This window comes from Halichoeres trimaculatus, unplaced genomic scaffold, assembly GCF_033239565.1.
Source record: "Halichoeres trimaculatus isolate MK-OKI-2021-1 unplaced genomic scaffold, fHalTri1.1 fHalTri1_scaffold_7, whole genome shotgun sequence".
NCBI classification, from domain to species: Eukaryota; Metazoa; Chordata; class Actinopteri; order Labriformes; family Labridae; genus Halichoeres; species Halichoeres trimaculatus.
In genome coordinates this window covers 8,989,779-9,012,172 of record NW_027437185.1, presented here as the reverse complement: position 1 = coordinate 9,012,172, position 22,394 = coordinate 8,989,779, and the positions used below count along the sequence as shown (strand labels likewise).

The 22,394-nt window shown below is 41.0% G+C and overlaps 1 protein-coding gene across 1 annotated transcript; it reads left to right on the top strand.

The window, feature by feature from the left end:
• The first annotated feature begins 759 nt into the window (after positions 1–759).
• LOC141793067 (uncharacterized) lies at positions 760–20,457 on the top strand. Its single transcript, XM_074673409.1, has 12 exons — positions 760–1,181; positions 1,442–1,590; positions 3,010–3,129; positions 7,993–8,132; positions 9,366–11,364; positions 12,228–12,401; positions 13,374–13,547; positions 15,622–15,795; positions 16,684–16,857; positions 19,268–19,441; positions 19,591–19,764; positions 19,874–20,457. The coding sequence occupies exons 2-12, from the start codon at positions 1,460–1,462 to the stop codon at positions 19,878–19,880; spliced, it is 3,441 nt and encodes a 1,146-aa protein (XP_074529510.1). The 5' UTR covers positions 760–1,181; positions 1,442–1,459; the 3' UTR covers positions 19,881–20,457.
• Positions 20,458–22,394: the final 1,937 nt, after the last annotated feature.

The window sequence follows — 22,394 nt, the reverse complement described above, 5'->3', positions numbered from 1 at the left end:
GTTTACTGTGAAAGGTTTCGAAATGAAATGTTTACTGGCCATTTTTTTCGATGTATGACATATGAGTAATTCTATGCGGCAAAGACTGTTTTGTGGAGTGACTTAGATTGATATTTTCGGCACTTTATCGAGCCTTGAAACATACACTTAAGATATCAGTTTGTCTTTCACTGGGATAGAGCTAATGTAAGTAAGTTCAAAGTATATCTAATTGTCTATTCCTAATCTGGATGAGATGAAATGAACGTACAAAGACAGCGAAACTGGCCAGCAGGGCGCGTCGTCTTGCCATCCTTCGCCTCATCCTGGCCCTCCTCTGATGGATCTGCCTCCTCAATCGTGCAGCCTCCTCTTCAGCGGCGATATAAAGTATGCCGACAGCAATAGTCATGTCGATTTCGTTCATTTTTGTGTGAATTTTTAGACTTAACTGATTGAATTCGTGCCAAGCAGACGCAGAACCGATGTTTTCTTTTCCTCCCCAACTACACTCGTTTTTTCCCGCCACTGGTTTGCTATTTATTGGAATTCGGAGAAACTAATAAATTACTATGAAACAATTACCACAACATGAGACATGATTGATTTATGTTATAATTTATGCTTTTTATTTGTGTAATTTTTGTCAAACTGCTGGCAAGACAACCGGATGTGACGTGGACGTACAGGGAAGGGGACGCAAGTCCGCTGCCGTTCCAATAGTGGTAGGATCATCCTGCGGACTCCCGACCTCTGAAGTCCGAACTCAGAGACGAACTTGCCAAGTTCGAACTTCCAGAGTTCGCGAGTTCGAACTTGCGAACTCTGAATTGAGAAACACCCTTCGTATTGGAACAGCCTCCGACGCACCGCTGTGACGTAATCGGTCTACAAATCCAGCCTCCGTAGGCTGCAGCCCCTGAATTGGGACACAGCTTGTGGCTTTGTGACGGTACTTCTGGGGCCAGCCTCAAGCAGACACGTGACATATTTTAGCACTTCCACATTATTTTAGACCGAGGTTAGCGCTTCATTGGGACAAAAACACTTTAACTTCTCAGCTGTTGCTCAAATGTTTGAAAAGTTGAGTGTAACGGAGGACACTTTTCACTCACTGGTCGCCATCTCGACTATGCAGACGCAGAGAAAGAACGGTGGGGATGGATCCACAGAACGGTTGTGAAATGTGATCGTAGGTTCCGGTAAGTTCATGCACTGTTTAAGTAAGTGGACACTGAACGAGTGTGTGTGTGTGTGTGTGTGTGTGTGTGTGTGTGTGTGTGTGTGTGTGTGTGTGTGTGTGTGCGGTGTGTGTGTGTGTGTGTGTGTGTGCGTGTGTGTGTGCGTGTGGCTTGCATGCCTGTTCCTGTCCCTGTTTTCTGAGTTGGGGCTCTTGAACTAAACTGGTTTCTCCTGATTCTTGTGTTAAACTCTCAGTGAGTGTTTCTCTGAAACCCCTCAGTCTGACTTCAGTCCAAACATGAGCGCCAGATTAGAGGAAGAGGAGGACAGAGCAGGGTCTCCTGGACCCAGCTGTCTGTCCCTGAAGAGTGACTGGTCTAAAGATGATACTGTGAACTTCAGGAATGAACCTGAGCCCTCAGACACAAAGTAAGAGTCTTTCAAAGAGTTGCAAGTTTCTGTATCTTTTTTTTTCTGGTTGTTGATTTTATTCCTTTTTTCTATCATGCAGTTGTTTTCTGTTGTGCAATATTGGCATTAAATAGGTTTGACTAGTTAAATACAAGTTTGTTTATTTATAATGAATACTTTTTAATTAATGAAAAGTATTTCTCTTAACATTTTCCCACTTACTGGTTGACTCTGAGCGGTCTTTGTTCCTTTTTGATACTACTGCTAAAGTAGTTTGTATTGTTCTAACAACATATAAAACAGGGAGACATGACCTTTAGGTAATTGTAAAAGTAGCTTAAAAATATCGTAACTGGATGACAAATTGGTGGCTGGTTGATTTTACCTCTAGCAGTTTGTGTAGTTGTTGACACAAACAAAAAAATGAAGCATTGGTTGAAAATTCAAAGGTTTCTTTTAAATCCCAGAGAGGCTCACATTTCCTTGCAGACCGCTGAAATGTTGGAATGCTGGGCCCTAAAACCTGACCCCAAGCCTAACCCCTCCTAATGGCATCATTTTGATGTGTTTTCCATGGTGATGGAATTTAAACAAGCAGTTTAGTTGTAGAAAATTTAATGTCCTTCATCTTTTGACAGCTCTGGCTTGTGGCCTGAGACTTCTTACTCCTTCTCAGCATTGTAGCGTTACCACAAATAGTAGCTAATCAGTACCATAACTAGATGACCAACAGGTGGCTGGTTGGCCCAATCACTAGCAGTAATTTGGCAAAGCATAGTTGCTGAAACAAACAATGAAAGAAGCATTTGTCTACAATTTAAAGATTTCTATGAAATCCTGAAAGCCTCTGAATCCACACGTCCTCACGCAATGTCTCTATATCTTGACCAATTTTAATGTCTCAAGAGGTCTCTATACCCAGGATCATCTAACCAGGTGGAAGCTGGTTAATGTGTCAGCCTTTAAGTGCCAATGTGGTTATTTCTGTAACCAAAGATCTGAATCTTTCAAAACTGGAATAGGAGCATCTTATTGTTGGACATGAAACAAGATTTTAATTTTTGATTGTTTCGCAGAAAAAGGTTTCAACTTTTTTTGTGTGTCTAAAAAAGTCTTTGATCTGGTTTTAAATAGTCTGCAAGAACCCCCACAAATCCTTTGTCCATCTTCCTCTTAGTAAAGCAGACACTTGTCATGAAGTCAGAGAGCTGTGATCATATCTCAGTGAACAAACAGTCATGCTGAACTCTTTTGATCACTGACAGCTGCATTATCAGAGCTTATCATCAGCTCTCAGCCACTTGCAGAGGTTGTGCTCTAATCTAGGAGACTTTAAACTTAATCTCAGGGTTTGTAGTTTTAAAATTATTTCCTCTTTTCTCTGAAACGTTGTCAAAGATTTGTGAGTTGTTAATTTGAATATTTTTGTTTTTGCAGTTTTGAGTCCATCAAACAGAGAGCAGGGTCTCCTGGACCCAGCTGTCTGTCTGTGAAGAGTGACTGCTCCAAAGATGATACTGTGAACTTCAGGACTGAACCTGAGCCCTCAGACACAAAGTAAGAGTCTTTCAAAGAGTTGCATGTTTGTGTTCCTCTTTATTCAAGAAATGCTATTTATCAATCATTGAATAATTTTCTGTATTGCTGTTAGATAGGTTTGACTAGTTGAATACAAGTTTGCTCATTTATAACAGATATTTATAGATGAATGAAATGTGGCACCTTTAAGGACGACCCTGAGCAGTCCATGTTCCTTTTTGATACAACTTTTAACCATAACCCCCCCCCCCAGAAAAACCTGGTGGCTACAGGGCCAACCCAGGCCAAGTCAGGGCCCTTAGCAGCAGCCCCCCCATTACACCATTACAACATGACCGTAACATGAAATGCCATCTCAGTTCACAACCCTTTTTTAGTTGGAACATATGAAATGAACAGCCTCTTTCAACACTGGAACAAGCCTTTTACAGATGCACAGATCTACATTTTCTGGCTGCAGAACCATAATGTAAATACTAGCCTCATGAAATGTTAAATGCTCTAAATGCTAATATGACAGCAACTAACAAAAAATCATTATGATTTAATATTTCTGCATTTGTTTTATTTATGTCATTTTTGTTATAATTTTACTTAGGTTCTGTATTTCTAGGCTGTTGTTTGCTTCTGCAACACTTTGAATTTCTCTATTGTGGGCCAATAAAAGGATAATCTTAATTTATCTTATCCAACCATAAGATTAGATGACTCTTGTGACTTTCATTTAACAGGAGATGGGGACATTAATCTCCATGATAATATCCCTAAACCTTTATTGATATCATGGATTGATAGGCTATAAACCTGAGCCAATATACAACCAGCAGCTGGTTAATTAACCACTCCTCTTCCAACAGAGGTGAATGTTTATGCACTTAACAAGTCAGTCAATGAAAGATAAGAAGGTCCCACTAAAAATGTAATCACCAGTCCACATCTAAGCAGCATTATTCCTCACAGCTGGGGTGTTTATGCCACAAATATTTTTTTTAAGTCCTTTTATGTCAACAACAGGCCAACCTTCAAGTGAAGGACAGGCCTTCTTTAGTTTGGACTTTTCTTTCTTTTTCTTGCTTCCAATTCATATTGCTATTTGGAGGCCATTTTTGTTGTAATTATAAGCAAACCTTTGTGTTTCTAAGTTGTTAAAGTGATTTAAGCTTGAAATTTGAGTAGTGTATCTGTGTTTTATTTGACAGAAGATGCTTTTATTCTGAAATTGTCTGTGCTTCACAGCACTAAACAAGCAGAAGAGGACAATGCTTATGCATGACAATATGTGATGTTTGCGACCTCCTGTAGATAGCATGTGTTTTTAGGATGCTTTTGTAGAAAAAGCTGCACAAAAATCTGTGAAGTGAAAGCGACTCGTGTCTGTGCTTGGAGGGAACGACAGACACCTTTATCCAACCCACATCCAACTGCCTGTCTTTACATCTGACCGCTGATTGGTCGGATGCTGGATTGTTGGGCCCTACGCACAGTATTTATTCTGGGTGTAGGGAGGGGTAACAATGGTTGGCTGGTCAACCTCAACACTTGAAAAGTCTTTAATCTGGTTTTAAAGAGTCTGCAGGAGGCCCCACAAATCCTTTGTCCATCTTCCTCTTAGTAAAGCAGACACTTGTAATGAAGTCAGAGAGCTGTGATCATATCTCAGTGAACAAACAGTCATGCTGAACTCTTCTGATCAATGACCGCTGCATTATCAGAGCTTATCATCAGCTCTCAGCCACCTGCAGAGGTTGTGCTCTAATCTAGGAGACTTTAAACTTAATCTCAGGGTTAGTAGTTTTAAAATTATTTCCTCTTTTCTCTGAGATGTTGTCAAAGATTTGTGAGTTGTTAATTTGAATATTTTTGTTTTTGCAGTTTTGAGTCCATCAAACAGAGAGCAGGGTCTCCTGGACCCAGCTGTCTGTCTGTGAAGAGTGACTGCTCCAAAGATGATACTGTGAACTTCAGGACTGAACCTGAGCCCTCAGACACAAAGTAAGAGTCAACAACAGGCCAACCTTCAAGTGAAGGACAGGCCTTCTTTGGTTTGGACTTTTCTTTCTTTTTCTTGCTTCCAATTCATATTGCTATTTGGAGGCCATTTTTGTTGTAATTATAAGCAAACCTTTGTGTTTCTAAGTTGTTAAAGTGATTTAAGCTTGATGTTTGAGTAGTGTATCTGTGTTTTATTTGACAGAATATGCTTTTATTCTGAAATTGTCTGGGGCATCTTGTGCAGTGTCAGATCAATTGTCTCAGTTTTATTTCTCTCCTGCCTTGGGCTGACCTGGTGCTGGATGTGCGCCCCCCTTTGCACATTTGCTATGCAGACATTCCCTTGCATAAAATGGGGTCAACATGGATTGTGGGGCCCCTACGCACAGTATATATTCTGGGTGTAGGGAGGGGCGATAATAGTTGGCTGGTCAACCTCAACACTTGAAAAGTCTTTAATCTGGTTTTAAAAAGTATGCAGGAACCCCTACAAATCCTTTGTCCATCTTCCTCTTAAACTAGATCAGAGACTTTAGACTTAATCTCAGGGTTAGTGGTTTTAAAATTATTTCCTCTTTTCTCTGAGACGTTGTCAAAGATTTATGAGTTGTTAACACGAACATGTTTGTTTTTACAGTTTTGAGTCCATCAAACAGAGAGCAGGGTGTCCTGGAACCAGCTGTCTGTCTGTGAAGAGTGACTGCTCAAAAGATGATACTGTGAACTTCAGGAATAAGCTTGGACCCTCAGACACAAAGTAAGAGTCTTTCAAAGAGTTGCATGTTTGTATTCCTTTTAATTCAAGAAATGTTATTTTCCAATAATTGAATAATTCTCTGAAGTGCTGTTTAATAGGTTTGACTAGTTGAATACAAGTTTGCTCATTTATAACAGATATTTTCAGATGAATGAAATGTATTTCTCCAAATATGTGGCACCTTTATGGACAACCATGGGCGGTCTATGTTCCTTTTTGATACAACTTTTAACCCTTACCCTGAAAAAACAGGTCTGGTTTTAAAAAGTCTGCAGGAACCCCCACAAATCTTTTGTCCATCTTCCTCTTAGTAAAGCAGACACTTGTCATGAAGTCAGAGAGCTGTGATCATATCTCAGTGAACAAACAGTCATGCTGAACTCTTCTGATCACTGACAGCTGCATTATCAAAGCTTATCATCAGCTCTCAGCTACCTGCAGAGGTTGTGCTCTAATCTAGGAGACTTTTAACATAATCTCAGGGTTAGTGGTTTTAAAACGGATGTTTTCTCTTTTATCTGATTTCTTATTATTAGTTGTTGTCCAAGATTCATGAGTTGTCATCGTTTTTTTATGATTGCAGAAACACTAAAAACCAAAGAATCACAAAATTATCAGCACCTTGCACTCAAGGATGAAAACAGTGGACCAGATTTTCACCAGTATAAACACAAAGTCAGCCTCACACTTTTTTCAGAACAGTACACACAGTGACTTGCAAAACACTAAACACACTTGTATACATCAGACACAGAAGTATTTCATGATATCACATCCTTACAATTCTAAAGCTCTGCGATATCTGTGCAGTATTAATGCTGCAAATTGAGGTGTGGGAGATGGGTGAAGCTTTCAAAACTTAATCATCGACAAATTTTTGGTTACTTCTCTCTCCAGGGCCTATATAGATAAGAAATCTGTGTACCTGTACCATGTCACACTGGTGTGTCCATTGTTGCCAAGCTTTGATTATAACTGTTGTTATATAACATATTGTTTTGTTCTTCTTCCTTTTTGTTTGAGTAATATTTTTTCTCTTTCCCTTTTCTTACTAACTTTTTGGTATATATATATATATATATATATATATATATATATATATATATATATATATATATATATATATATATATATATATATATATATATTCTTTTTTTCCGTCTATTAGGCGAAAATTTGATAAATTATTGATAAAATAATTGTACTAGATATAACAAAATGTCAATAAAATGTTCATTATAAAAAAATAAAAAAAATGAAAAAAATTCCAAAGCTCTGATTGACAAATCAGCACACCCCCATGATTGATTGTAGACACACCAATCAGGTTTGAGCACTGTAAAAATGCAGCAGGTGAGTTAACGTGCTTTTGACTAAAATAGAAGGAGTCAGAGGAAGAAGAGTCAGGGTGAGAGGAGGAATCTGTGGAGGACCAGCAGGAGCTACAGGTAGAGGAATACCTGAAGCAGGAGGAGAATACGTTTTGTTGTGATTGTCTATGTTGACTGATTTTGGTTATATGAAGATAAATAAAACACATTTTCAATAGTCTGCAGCACTGATCTTGTGTTGTGTTTGGTGAATTTACCATGTTGTATTTGCACTTTCTCTGTGTACTTGACTCACAGCAACCTAATCACTGAGAGGTAGAACTGCAAAAAGTGTTTTGAGTTAAACACAGCAGTGTGTAACTGGTTCAAACAGAATTAAGCCTTATGAAATGTGTGTGTTTCATATGGTAACATTAAGTGGTTTTTATAAATGTGTATATGGTTTTTACAAAAGTGTTTCATTTTGCTCAGGATCTGAGGTGTTCTGCATATTGTGTGGGTGGTTGTGTTAATTGTGTGTAGTGTTTTGAATTTCCAAGCTCTGTTTTCAAAGTTGTGCTTAAGCAATCGTAAAAAAAACTGTAAAAAGAACATTTTGTTTTTTGCAGACTTCAGTCAATCACACAGAGAGCAGGGTCTCCTGGACCCAGCTGTCTGTCTCTGAAGAGTGACCATTCCAAAGATGATACTGTGAACTTCAGGAATGAACTTGGACTCTTAGAACCAAAGTAAGACTGAAGCTCCTGATGTATTTCCACATTAGTCAACAAATCCTGTACATATAAGGACCTGTGTTTACAGGGGGGGGGAGAGGAGTCCTGTTCCTGTGGAGGAGCAGCCTCCCTGCTATGCTGTGTGTAAGGACGTCCTGAAGGATCCAGTCTCTACCAGCTGTGGAAACAGACCCGGAACAGGAGCCTGTCAGACCAGCCCTGAACAAAGTAAGCCTGTACACCTGTCTTTTTCTGTGATCTGGGGCCTCATTTAAAAAACCTTATTAAAATTGTATGTGCACCAAAAACCCTGAAATGACATGCGCACAGAAAGATTCTGATTCATAAAACCCTTCGTACCAAGGGGCAACATCTGGTTTAAAAAAAATAAAGCCTATGCGGGAATCCGCCTGAGGCTGGCTGCAGAAAGACCAGGAACCATGTACACACCAAACCAAAAAAAGCAACGACAAAAGAACCCCAACTTTTATGGCATTAAAAAGCATATTTACAGCCTGGTTCAAATAATGGCTTGGGTCTTATATGCTAATGGGGTGGATTTTTTCTAACTCGGCTGTTTGGTAAACATTGGGATTGTATGATTATCCAATCAGAGACACAGTTCAGCTTGCGTCACTGACAAGTGCCCTATAGCTTTTAGAAAGGAAGCTTCAAGACTTGTACATATCCAATGTGGCTGCGTCCATGGATTGGCTTCATTTTCCCATATCAGGCAGGCGATGTCTTGGAGGCTATGTCCATATTTTATACAGTCTATGGTTCGTACCCACACCTACACACCATGGTTCCTTTATAAATCAGGATCCACTTGGAGAAGCTGTAAATTCCACTCCTGGCACCCCCATAATCAACTATAAATGGTCAATGCAGTGCAAATGTACAAAACATTTTAAAACGTAAACTTTGTACAAACAATATTTTTGTTCATTCAGAAAATTACTTTACACTTCTTGTCTCTTTCACCCATCAATGCACTTATGGCACAGACTGTTATGGTACCAGTTACACACTTTCATACTCATCTCCACCCTACTGACGAACTTTGCCGTCTGACTGCAGGAGCAGGATTTGAACCCCAATTTGGGTATGTATGGGGTCAGGAAAGTGCCAGTTTGAGCGCACATAGAAACCATAACAATCAGCATGCATGAAGCCCACTCCCTACAAGCTTGCGGTCTCTGTTTGCGCTCTCGCTGTAACACTCTGCGCCCTCACGGTGTCCATCTAGACACTCACTGTAACTCTCTCTGCTCTCCATGCACTCAACTTTGATGAGTTTTGGCACTCAGGGATGGGCATTGAACTTAGTTTAGTTTGCACAGTTGGACACAGAGCTACAAGGACTCCCTGCATATCTTTTCATATTGATGAGCTAATGGAAACGATCACTTCATTTTCACTTTCTCTTTGTTTTTTCTCACTTTTCTTCGTCTTTTTAAGAGCCAGCTGCTCTGCAGGAGATCTTAGAGGAACACAAGATCAGTCTGAGGAGAAGATGTGAACTTGTGACTGAAGGAAGTGATGAAGCAGGAACTAGAACCCTCCTCAACAGGATCTACACTGAGCTCTTCATCACAGAGGGACCAAGTGAAGAGGTGAATACCCAACATGAGGTGAGACAGCTGGAGACAGCCTCCAAGAAGAAAGTCCTCCAGGACACTCCCATCAGGTGCCAGGACATCTTTAAAGCCTTACCTGAGCAACAGAGAGTCATCAGAGTGGTTCTGACCAACGGCGTGGCTGGGATTGGAAAAACTTTCTCAGTGCAGAAGTTCACTCTGGACTGGGCAGAGGGCTCTGAAAACCAAGACCTCAGTCTGGTACTTCTGCTTTCATTCAGGGAGCTGAACCTGATCAAAGACCAGCACTACAGTCTCCTCAAGCTGCTCCATGTTTTCCATCCAACATTAGAGATGCTGAGCGCAGAGACGCTGGCTGTCTGTAAACTGTTGTTCATCTTTGACGGCCTGGACGAAAGCAGACTGTCTCTGGATTTCCTCAACACTCAGGTTGTGTCTGATGTCTCACAGGAGTGGTCCGTAAACCTGCTGTTAACTAACCTCATCCAGGGAAACCTGCTTCCCTCAGCTCTCGTTTGGATCACTTCTCGACCTGCAGCGGCCAATCAGATCCCTCCTTCATGTGTAGACAGGCTGACTGAAGTCCGAGGCTTCACCGACGCCCAAAAGGAGGAGTACTTCAGGAGGAGGTTCAGTGATGAAGATGTGTCCAGCAGAATCATCTCACACATCACAGAAACCAGGAGCCTTCACATCATGTGTCTGATCCCCGTCTTCTGCTGGATCACTGCTACGGTTCTGGAGCACATGATGAGCACAGAGCAGAAAGGAGAGCTGCCCAAGACCCTGACTGACATGTACTCACACTTCCTGCTGGTTCAGACTCAGAGGAAGAAGAAGAAGTTTGCTGAGGGTCATGAGACCAGTCTTCAGACCAGTCCTCAGGAGCTGATGGATGCCGATGGAAAAGTTCTTCTGAAGCTGGGCAGGTTGGCATTTAAACATCTGAGGAAAGGAAACATCCTGTTCTACCAAGAAGACCTGGAGCGCTGTGGTCTGGATGTCACTGAGGCCTTGGTGTACTCAGGAGTTTGCACAGAGATCTTCAAGAGAGAGAGTGTGATCTTCCAGAAAACAGTCTACTGCTTCGTTCATCTGAGTGTTCAGGAGTTTCTGGCTGCAGTCTACATGTTCCACCGTTTCATACGTGAATGCACACCAGGACAGAAGGATTTTCCGAAGAGACAAGAACATAGTGATGATAACGCTAATGATGACGACATTAATGAAGACGGTGATGAAAATAGTGATGAAGATGAAGACACTGATGAAGATAGTGATGACAGTGACAGTGGAAGTGAAGATTATGATTGTGATTATGGTTATAATGATTATGAGGATGATGATGAAGATGATGGTGACGATGATGATGAAAATGGTGGTGAAGGTGATGACTCTTTGAAAGTCTTTCTGGAAGGAGCCATGAAAAAATCCCTGAGAAGTAAAACTGGTCACCTGGACCTGTTTGTTCGCTTCCTTCATGGACTGTCCCTGGAGTCAAACCAGAGACTCTTAGGGGGTCTGCTGGGTCACACAGACAACAATCCAGAGATGATCCAAAGAGTCATCGACAACCTGAAGAAGGTGAATAGTTTTGGGGTCTCTCCTGACAGAACCATTAACATCTTCCACTGTCTGACGGAGATGAAGGACCCCTCAGTCCATCAGGAGATCCAAGAGTTCTTGAGGTCAGAGAACAGATCAGAGCAGAAACTCTCAGCGGTCCAGTGCTCGGCTCTTGCCTACATGCTGCAGATGTCAGAGGAGGTTCTGGATGAGTTAGATCCAAAGAAATACAACACATCAAGGCCAGAATGGCCGAAACTGATTCCAGTTGTGAGGAACTGTAGGAAGGCTGAGTAAGTTTATCTGAGATCAACCTTATAAATCAGTGTGATATGAAGCCCCGTTTCCACCAAGCAGCTGATCCTTTTTGAGTTTCCACAGTTAACCATATCCCCTTTTGGTAGGCTGCATGTAAGCCGGAGGCCAATAGCTGCGTCAGTTACTTAATTTACTTAAGTGTTACTTAAGTGTGGCACAGTGTACCCTTCAAATAAATCCATCGAAGAAGAAATATGTGACTCAATAAACAAAGAGCAACAATGTGAGATATCCAGCAATTTGTCTTCTTTGTGACTGTCATGTGGCAAAATCAAGGTGCAAGGTTCAAAGTTATTGTTTTTTTTTTTACCCCTGCAAGAGGTCAATTTGTCTTGCAGTCAGCAGCAAAACACATACATACAGACTGCAATCAGCAGACAAACAAATGGAGAATTAAGCTCAATCAAGCCCAATCAACAGTCTGCAGTGTTGTAGCTCCACCCTCTGGGGGTCAGATGAGTATGTCTGGCAACCCAACGGAAGGGTCCCAAAAATTGAGATGTTTCGATATGGTTATTTTGGGGTTAGTCACTGGAAACGCTACAAAATCTGTGCTCTACCAAGACAAAACAATCTAAATCAGCTCGGTGGAAACTGGGCATAATGGTTAAAACCTGAAAATAAACACACTATAAATCATAATTACTCTGAAGAGGGTGATCTACTCGTTTATTAAAGTGTAATATGTTGTGTTCTGTCCCTGATGTTGTTTGTATGTTTCGGACTCTGCGATCCTTCTGATGACATTTATCTTAAACGGGATGTGATCAACTCTCTTTTCATCAAACACATTCAGAAAATAAAGTGTCCTCTCTCTTCCAAACCAACTTTATTACAGCCTTTCAGCCTGTTATCTCGCGGGGCTTTCTTGTGAGGTTGTGGCCTCTGCTCTGAAGTCCAACCCATCCCATCTCAGAGTCCTGAACATGAGTTTCAACAATCTGGGGGATTCAGGAATGGAGCTTCTGTCAGCAGGCCTGGAGAGTCCTCACTGCAGACTAGAGACTCTGAGGTCAGTTCACAAACTGAAGCTCATTCTTTTGTTTTTCAGATTTTCCTCTGCTCTTTTTCTGACCCTTCATTTTTTTTGTTTAATTGAGCATTGAACCAAAAAAAAATCCTCTGAGGTCAATGTTTGCTGAATTTTTGTTGGAATAAGGGCAAGTGGAGGGATAAAGAATTTGACCTGGCAGGTTTTTTAGGCTGCCTCAGACTTACATTGACCCTCATTTATCAAGCCTGCATGTGACTGCATGGGTGGGTGGAGGGCATGCTCAAATTCCACGCCAGATGAGACTGTGTATGCAAGTCTCATGTCAGAGGAGAGCACGGTACAACAAACAAAATCTGTTATGTTTCTCAAATACATACGCTCAAAAAAAGGAACACGGGTGTTTGTTCAATATGCATGAGTAAGCCATGTAGCTTCTACTAAATTAATTCATGTTTAGTGGTTAAACATGATTAATTAATGTTGTTTCAGCATGATGTGCAAAATTGTTGAAACTACAAGATTACTCTATGTTAACTTAACCTGGTTGGTTAAGGTAGGTAGGAATCCCAACTGCAACACCTCTCCAGAGCAGGAGGTGGCAGCAATGTGCAACAGGCCCAGAGTAGAACCGAAGGATAACCTGGTTTATGCGGGCATCATCTTGAAGGGTGCAAGCAATGAGCTGGGAAACAATTCACTTGCTATTGCCAGGGGTGACTCTGGGCATAACTTTGTAATCTTTTGATTGTTAAGTTGGTACAACACAATTAAGTAATTTTGACAGCTACACCATTTTGACAGCTCATTTAGACCCTGAGTGAGTAGAGGACGCAGTGCATGTAAGACCTGCCTGTCTGACCTGCTCTGCCTGTCTCAAGAACCAGATGTAAAAGCTGAATAAAGTTGGCTTCAGCTGTTTAGACTCTCGTGTTTCATGTGCTACAGATTATGAAACACTTAAAGATTTCAAACTTACATGTTTTTATTCAGATTGGGGAGGTGCAGTTTGTCAGAAATCGGCTCTGCTTCTCTGACCACTGCTCTGAAGGCCAATCCTTACTATCTGAAAGAGCTGGACCTGAGTGAAAATGAGCTGAAGGATTCAGGAGTGGAGCTGCTGTGTGGTTTTCTGGGGAGTCCTCTCTGCAGACTGGAGATTCTGGGGTGAGTCCACTGAATCTCTGCCATTACTTTTCTGACTTGTTTAACAGTGGAAGTTATTTAGTCATTCATTCCTCACATTTCTGTTCAAAGGCTCCAGATCAGCAGAATGTTATTGATGTGTGTTGACATGAACAGGAGGAAAGTTCCTCTGTGACCCCAAACCTGAGCTAATGATACCTCAGCATGATATCACACTGCCAGACACAAAGACTGAGGGGCCGTTTACACGACAATGGTTTTAGGGTGAAATGCAAAAGTTTTGTTGTGTTTCAGCCTCGAGTTTCCACGAAAACGGTGTTTCAGCCAACCAAAAACCCAAACTTTTGAAAATGACCTCCACAGTGGGATTTTTCTGAAACACTGCTGACACCGTTGCCATATAAACATACGTTTTTAAAGTATTTAAAAGTAGAATATAACTGAACAGTGCTCTGGTGCACTGAAATGGTATCATACAAGCTTCTTTAGCTGTATTTTTGAATGCAAAATGTATAAAATTGTGCAGCTTTTAATGTGAACGGAAAACAAGTCTGCCTCCTTTAAAACTACAAAGCGAAGTTTTTAAAACCGAAGAACAGCTGAAACTTCAATTACAGGAGTGAAATAGAGGTTACTTTTGTATGTTTTTTAATACAATTAAACAAAACTGTTTTTTTGTTCTCTCTGTCAGTTGTACTTTTTTTTTCAAAAGGTGGGTAAAACATTACAAGAGAAAAAAAAAAAAAAATTAAATGGAGTTAACATAAGTTCATGCAGGACACGTAAGTCATACGCCCAGCTGTGATCAGCTGACAGGCACAATAATCCCACTTCCACCCCAGCCTCCTTTTATCAAGCCTCATGTATGTATCTTTTTGATCTGTATGCATCCATTTGATCTGTATGTATGCAGGGGGTTTGCTATGCACTCCCTGGAAAGCTCAAGCAAGCTTCTCGGCTAACCCAGGGAGTACTTGGAAAAGCAGAGCTTTAACGCCAATTCTAACTGTATCCATTTTGCAATAAACGGTTGATCTACTACGAGAGTGTTCCTGACTGAAAATCAGGGATTTTATTTTTAGGCCATATTGCCCAGCCCTACTTTGTTATCTTCACCTTTGTCATTAGTCTCACCTGGGTTTGATTACCACTGTGTGTATTTAGGCCATGTCCACATGTAGTTGGGTATCTGGGAAACTGCATATATCTCTATATGTTTAGGCCTGTCATCCACACGAAACTGCAGTTTTCACTGAAAACAATGTTTTCTAAGAAGATTTTGGAAAACTGCTTTTGTGCATTTGCTGAAAAACAGAGTTTTTGGTTGACAAACATCACAGCTGAACGACAGGGGGTTCAGATTGGATGGCACAGGTTTCACGAAGAGCATTGCCAAATATGGGTTTGGCATGCTTCAAGCCACACTTATTAGCAGATATGCCCGGTGTGTGTGTGGACGACAGTATTTAAAAAAAAAAAAAAAAAAATTAAAATACCCAGCAGTGTGTGTACAAGGCCTTAGTCTGTTTCTTTTCCTTTTTTCAGTATTGTTTGTTGGTCCTTGTCTTCATGTAATTTTTCCTCTCCATGTATTTCCCTAGCAAACATTTTTTTCCCCCCTTTTTTTAAGAGTTTTTGGGGATTTTTGATTCTTAGCTTTAGCTATGCTATTTGAATTAATCTGTTCTAAAACCATGGCCACAGCAAATGCGAATGTGCAAATTTAAACGCACGTCATGCCTGTAATGCGCCGCGTGGACGCCCAATCACAATCAATGCCTGCTGCCTCTCCCTGGTAATCCACCTCCACTGGCCCTGCTGGGCTGTTCTCTCAACCTCATCCTCGACCCCCCAACCCATGTTCCCGGAGGTCTCCCTGGGGATAATGAAGGGGTCGAGGAAAGAGAGGACCGCAGAGAACTTCCATCTTTTTCCTGGCTCTGCCCCTGCCCCGCTCCTCCCTCCTCCTCTATCAGGCTCTTACAACTTTCATGACAAAACTCCACAGAGGAAAACACAGTCGGACTCAGTGATGATTTAAAACATCTGACTGGAAAATAAATTAATTTTTGTCTTCACTTTTTTTTTTGTTCAGGTTGACAAACTGCAGTTTGTCAAGTGACAGCGGTGTTTTTCTGGCCTCTGCTCTGGAGTCCAATCCCTCCAGTCTCATAGAGCTGGACCTGAGTAACAACAATCTGGGGGATGAAGGAGTGGAGCCACTGTGTGGTTTTCTGGGGAATCCATACTGCAGACTGAAGACTCTGAGGTCAGTTTACTGACTCTGTTATTACTGTTGCTCTGACTGCAGGTCTACACTATCTCTGGCCTACTACCCTCTGCCTTCAAAAGATGCCTGGTGCTCCCAGCCCAGCATGGCCCTAAATCTCTTGCCAGACTCTTCTCCTCTGTGGTGCCCAAATAGTGGAATAAATGACCTAACTCCATGGACCAGATGTTCAAAGAATTAAATCAGGATCAAAATGATTTGGATTTAGAAATCCCATTTCTTGCCGTCCGTGATGAGGTAATCAGTCTCAGTTTTATGTCAGTTTTTCAATACAAAAGTGGATTGGATCACCCTGTTCTGGATGTACAGTTTTCAAGTTTACAAAATCTGGATTACCAGTGCTCTAAATGGGACAACATATCACAATTTGGGCTTTCAGCTCTGCAAAGAACAACAGGTAAAAGAGCCAACATTCAGCCATTGTCTGTGTTTTTTTCCACTTCCATTTTTAATTTCTCTTTTGGCCTCTCATCTGAGCCCTAACAAATGAATAACAAATATACATAAAAAAAATAGAAAGTGGAAATTTTGAAAATGTCTGAAATGTAAAAAAAGAGGCTAAATGTCCAATAGTAAGCAAAATTAAGAACAAAGAAGAGTCCAGCATTTTTAAACTCTGCTTTTAGAAGGCAGATCTGATTATTCAGAATCAGAATTTGAATTAAAAATAGTTACAGAGTAAATTTTGGTCATCAGTCATTTTCTAAAGGTTGGTCTTGAAAAGAGGAGAGTTGCCTTATAATTGTGGTCATCCTATATTCGGGTCAATACGGTACATCACTTATTTTTATTTGAAATGAGTTGGTGCATTCAAAAGGTCTGATTGGATGATGAATTAATTTTTCTCTTCTCTTATTTTTTATTCAGATTGAAAGAGAACAGATTTTCAAAAGACAGCTGTGCTTCTCTAGCCTCTGCTCTGGAGTACAATCCCTCGAATCTCAGAGAGTTGGACCTCGGTGAAAATGAGCTGAAGGATTCAGGAGTGGAGTTACTGTGTAGTTTTTTGGAGAGTCCACTCTGCAGACTGGAGATTCTGAGGTTAGTTCACTGAGCATAAAGGTTCACTAATGATTAACTACCCATGTCCATGTTTTGTCATAACCTCAGCCAGACACAGAATGTTGCATTAAATAGACAAAGTCAAAACTGAATTTTGGATGTCAGCAGTTATCATCTGCCAAAACATTTAATAACAAAGTTGTAGATGTTTCTGGTGTTTTAGTGTAAAATGTGACCCCGTTAACTGATGCCTGTCACCCGACCAACACTGAAATGTTCAGCTGAGAGTCACCAGTTAGTGTGGTCACTCTATACTCCCAAATACTGGTAGCTCTTTAAAACAGTCAGTACTTAATCAAAGTTGACTTCATGGTGTAGAAGGATTATCAGTCTACGTCATCATAAAGATGCGCACACATCTTGACCACAGAAGCAGCGTTTAGCTCCATTCATCCAGACAAGTTAACGTTTTCCATCCATCCATTTTCTTAACCCCTTATCCTGTTCAGGGTCGCAGGTGGCTGGAGCCTATCCCAGCCGTCATTGGGTGAGAGGCGGGGTACACTCTGGACTGGTCACCAGCCAATCACAGGGCTGACACAGAAACAGACAACCATTCACTCACACACTCACACCTAGAGACAATTAATAGTGTTTAATTAACCTGGTGAGCATGTTTTTGGACTGTGGGAGGAAGTCTAAGTACCCGGAGAGGTCCCACGCATGCACAGGGAGAACATGCAAACTCCACACAGAAAGGCCCACCAGCCAAGCTGGGAATCGAACTGGTGACCTTCTTGCTGTGAGGCTGCAGCACTAACTGTTGTGCCACCATGTAGCACGAATTAGCTTTTTTTTAGATACTAAATTCAGCCTGTTATCATCATACAAATGTACGGTTGTTCTGCGGTCAGTTTTTAGAAACAATACTATACAACAGAGGCAACGTCTATCAAGTTTGGACTATCAAAGAGCAACTGGTGTTATGGAGTTAGCAACCATGCTAACTGGTGAGTAGTCGGTGATTAACGGCTGAGAGTCACCACTTTACAGGGTCACACTTTACACTGATACACCAGCGAAGTCTGCAGGTAAATAATTAAATGTGCTGTCTTTATATGATTTGGTGCAGTTCTCTGGACGTAGTTTTCTGGTTCTTTTATTATGAACCAGGTCTCAGACTCAGCAGTCTGTGTGCTTTTTTTTGGTCTGGGAGGGTTTCTGATTTGTTGTCACATGTTTACATCCTGGTCTGTCACAGTCTAGTCAGTGTCCATGGATAACACAGTCATTAGCATCGAGTGACAGCTGTGTGTTTAAATTGCTCTCTGGGTATATGCCTGATTTCTCCTCTAAAAACGTGTCTACCTAATATCTGACCACTTGCTGATCTCTTCTGTCCACTCACTGCTATTTCACAAACCTGTGAGCCATTTACCATCCATATAAGTGATGATATTTAGATTAAAAATGTTTTTTTTTTCATGGTTAGCTCCCCTACGTTGGTTGACAAATCATTATACCCGGCAGTGCTTGTGCAGTCAAGTTGCGTGTGCATCCGGCGTTGTTGATAAACAAATTATCCCTCTATAGTAATATTTTTGACAACCGACCACAGAACAACCGGACATTTTTGAGCTGCTAACAGTTTGATTTTAATGTTTAAAGCAGGGGTCCTGAGTGGGTGGGTACCTGGGTGCCCACGAGGACCCCATAAGGCGCCCACGAGGCATGTTCCAAAAAAACAGCACTGGTCACAATGGAGCTCCTCCCAGAAATGTATCTATGTTTCCTACCATCATTTTTGTGTAAATCATTAATAGTAGTTGTGAAATAATAACATTTACATGTGAGCAGTCTCTTCACATAGTATTACTACTACTACTCTTATTATTGTTGTTAAAAACTGATCCGTGCAATTTTGTTCAGGTAGTTTGTACCAGACAAGTAGCCCTTCATAGCACTTATTTCCTTTATGCTAACTTGTCTGAATGCACTTCCGTTACCAAAATGCATGCATATCTCTATGATGACATACGTAGATTGTGTTTGTTACTGCAGGTGTGTTGTGCAGATTGAGAGCTGCATGACAGGTGGTGGGTGTGACCAAACAGAGATGGGATGTGACAGCATTGCTGATACTTTTTTAGCTTGACAGATTACAGGCACAATAGACAGAATTGTCATGCATTTTGAAGACCTGACAGACCACCCACTAACATTTTCATCCAGTCTGGTCTCATCAACTAAAACTCCCACAAGTGTTCATGTTTAAGTCATCAATGGGCTGTGTTTAGCTTCCTGTCTTGATATCATCATAAAAAAAGGGGTGTCAATGAAATGATTTTGTTATCACTGACTAAAAATAACAGTACTGGATAATAATTAAATTTTATCTTCACCATTGTTTTTGTTTTCTATTTCTTTCTTTTCTTTTCTTTGGATTCAGATTGGCAAACTGTGGTTTGTCAAAGGACAGTTGTGCTTCTCTAGTCTCTGCTCTGACGTCCAACCCTTCCCATCTCAGAGAGCTGGACCTGAGTGAAAACAAGCCACAGATTTCAGGAGTGAAGCTTCTGTGTGGTTTTCTGGAGAGTCCACACTGCAGACTGGAGTCTCTGAGGTAAGGTCACTGACAAAGTCCTAGTCTTTATTTCAGGACAAAAATCTTTGATCAAGTCTGTGAAACGTTGAGCTACACATTAAAAACATAAACACAGTCACATTTGATAATGCATTCTCTTTTATCTTTGTCATTTATCCTTTATTCAGATTGAAGGATAGCAGTATGTCGGTTTTCAACTGTGCTGCTTTGGCATCTGCTCTGAAGTCCAGCACCTCCCATCTGAGAGAGCTGGACCTGAGTGAAAACAAACTGGCGGATTTAGAAGTGAAGTCCTTGAGTTGTCTGAAGAAGAGTCCTCTCAACAGACTGCAGTTTCTGAGGTTCCCTTCTTGAGAGTCCATGTTCTTGTTGGGTTGCTCCATTATTTCTGCAGTCTGTGGTATAAACACTGATTTATGACCTCTGCTCTCTGGACCCTTCTCTCCTCAGGTGGTGATCTCTGTGAGTGGTGATGATCCAGAGAGGTTGGAGCAGCAGCAGCAGCCTGTGTGTGGAGAGGCTCTGTCTGCACCATGTTACTGGGAGAAAAAAGAAGAGGAAGGAGTGAACTTAATCTAGCAGTGACTGACACAGGATTCAGTGCTGCAGTCTGAACTGCTCTGAGATCAGCTCCACTCTCAGACACAGTGTCAGGTTCAGCATCATCAGAGTGTTTGTGGGCTCTGTCCTTCTACACTCTCTCTGCAGACATACTGGAACTCCTCACCTCCTTCTGCTCACTCAAACACCCCCTCCACCTGGAACCTCCACTTCGGTTTCAGTAATTCTTACTTCCTTTTTTTCATAGAGAACTAAAATGTGTTGATAATCGTTTTTCTGATGATCCTCCCTGAAACTCATCATTGTGTATGTTTTGATAATGTTTTCAGTTTGGAGGCTGACTAAAGTATTAATTTCATTAACATGCTCTCAAGTTGTTGACCCATCACCCAGTTAGGGCTGCTTTCTTAACCTACCAGCATACGTATCCCTATTGTACAAAAAAGTTATGTTCGTTTTTGTTTTTTTTTAAACTGGCTACCTCGCTTTTTCTAATGTGGTATTTTACACAAAAACTCTTTGAAAAGTGCTGGAAATGTATGAATAAACAAAGTTACACAAACGCATGTCTACTTGCTGTTTTCATTACATGTGGCAGTTTGTTTACCAACCTTTGCTAAATTCTTGCAACAAAAAAGGAACAACATAAAGTAGATTCAACATAAAAAAAGATAATTGCAACAAAGCAACAATTAATAACATTAAATAGATTTTATGCCATTTAGTACCATGTAGAACCATTTTTTGTTCTTGAGCAAAGTAAAAAAAAATCATCAAGTTTTATGAAGAATATATACATAGAAACAAATGCATAAAAACTTTGATCTAAATATCTACATGAAACACATCTTAACGTAGTCGTGGTAATGAATTTGAGCTGTGCAGGAAATGAGCCAGTTTTCAACCAATCAGTGAGAGTGTCTCATCACCTCTCCAGCTGCTGTTTTTGGACAGCAGTGTAAACCTGAGTCTGTGCTTCTGTTTTGGACTGAGCTTCCTCCCAAAGCCAGCTGCTTCCTCCGACCCGATGAGCTCTATCTGAACTTTGGTTCAGTGAAGTTTCTGAAAAGAGCAGCCTGCCACCACCATCTGCAGCAGAGAGGAAGTCACTCCTCTTCAGCAGGATCATCCACCTTGAATTAAATCTTTCACAAACTATTCCCAGCCCTGCTGCGCTGAGGGCTGAAGGGCTCTTGTGCTGGAGACGGAGAGCAGCCTTTCATTAAACACTCCAGAGATGGATATGGAGAAGGAGGGGGAGGCCGTGAAGAGTTCTCCTAATTCATCTTCACACCAATCACATACAGTGATACAACACTCAGGCTTACACAAAGCTGTTTGAGTGTGTGTGTGTGTGAGAGAGTTATAGTATATAGACACCCTTTGAATGAATAAATTAATGAATGAATACCTCTTGCACTTTGGATGTTCTGAGGTTATTTACAAGGGATTAAAGAGTCGGTGTTAGTTTGATTCTCTGGTAAGTGTTTACGCATAGATAAAGAGAACAGTTTTCTTTGGTCTCCTACTTTAACTTTCACTCCACACATGGATAAAAGTTCTCCATCAAATTCATTTTGATTTGTTTTGATATAACCTTAGGGGAAAAAGAAATCACAAAGAAGGTTTGTGACAAAAATAAACTGCTGTTTCTTTCAGACAGGTTATTTCAGTGAGTAATCTAACACTAGGTTAGTTTCTCTTTCTGTTGCACTTTCATGGACCATTCAGAACGCTGTCTGGTTTAGAAAGAGTACTGATAGGGTGACCAGGTGTCCCGCTTTGTACGGGACTGCACAGCATTCTTATCACTTTTCCCATGTCCCGCAAATTGAGATGATGTTTCATGTTTGATTGGCTCTTGCTCTCCACAGTGCGGCAGTCTCCTTTCTGACTACATGGCTTTCATCCAAAAGCTAAAAGAGGGCTACCACCTTTACATGTGTCTGCTGTCAATCAATATAAACATACACGTGTCGTCAAGAGTTCATCAACATGTCACCTGCGTCCTCCTTACCTCCGCCTACTGACACGAAAAACAAAGGCAAAAGCCACAGACAACAGGATGCAGATTTTGGAGAAAAAACATAAAATTCCTCAGAGAAAAAATAGATGGGAACATGTTTAAGGTTGAAACCAGAGCAGGGCGATTCACAGTGAGAGTTTTGGGTACCTGATCAAATATTTCTCCACAGCACATGGTGGTGGGTATGATGGAGTGACACACGGCATGATGTGAAACCTACAGGATACAACTCGCAGAAAGTTGGTAACCCTGCAAGAGAGACAGAGAGAGCATGGGAGAACATTTCTGCTCCGGTCAGTGTGTAAGTATAAATGTAGTTCTTTTCAATCACAATAACATTATAGGGGAAATCTGCTTTAATTAAATAAATCAAGCTAATTGATA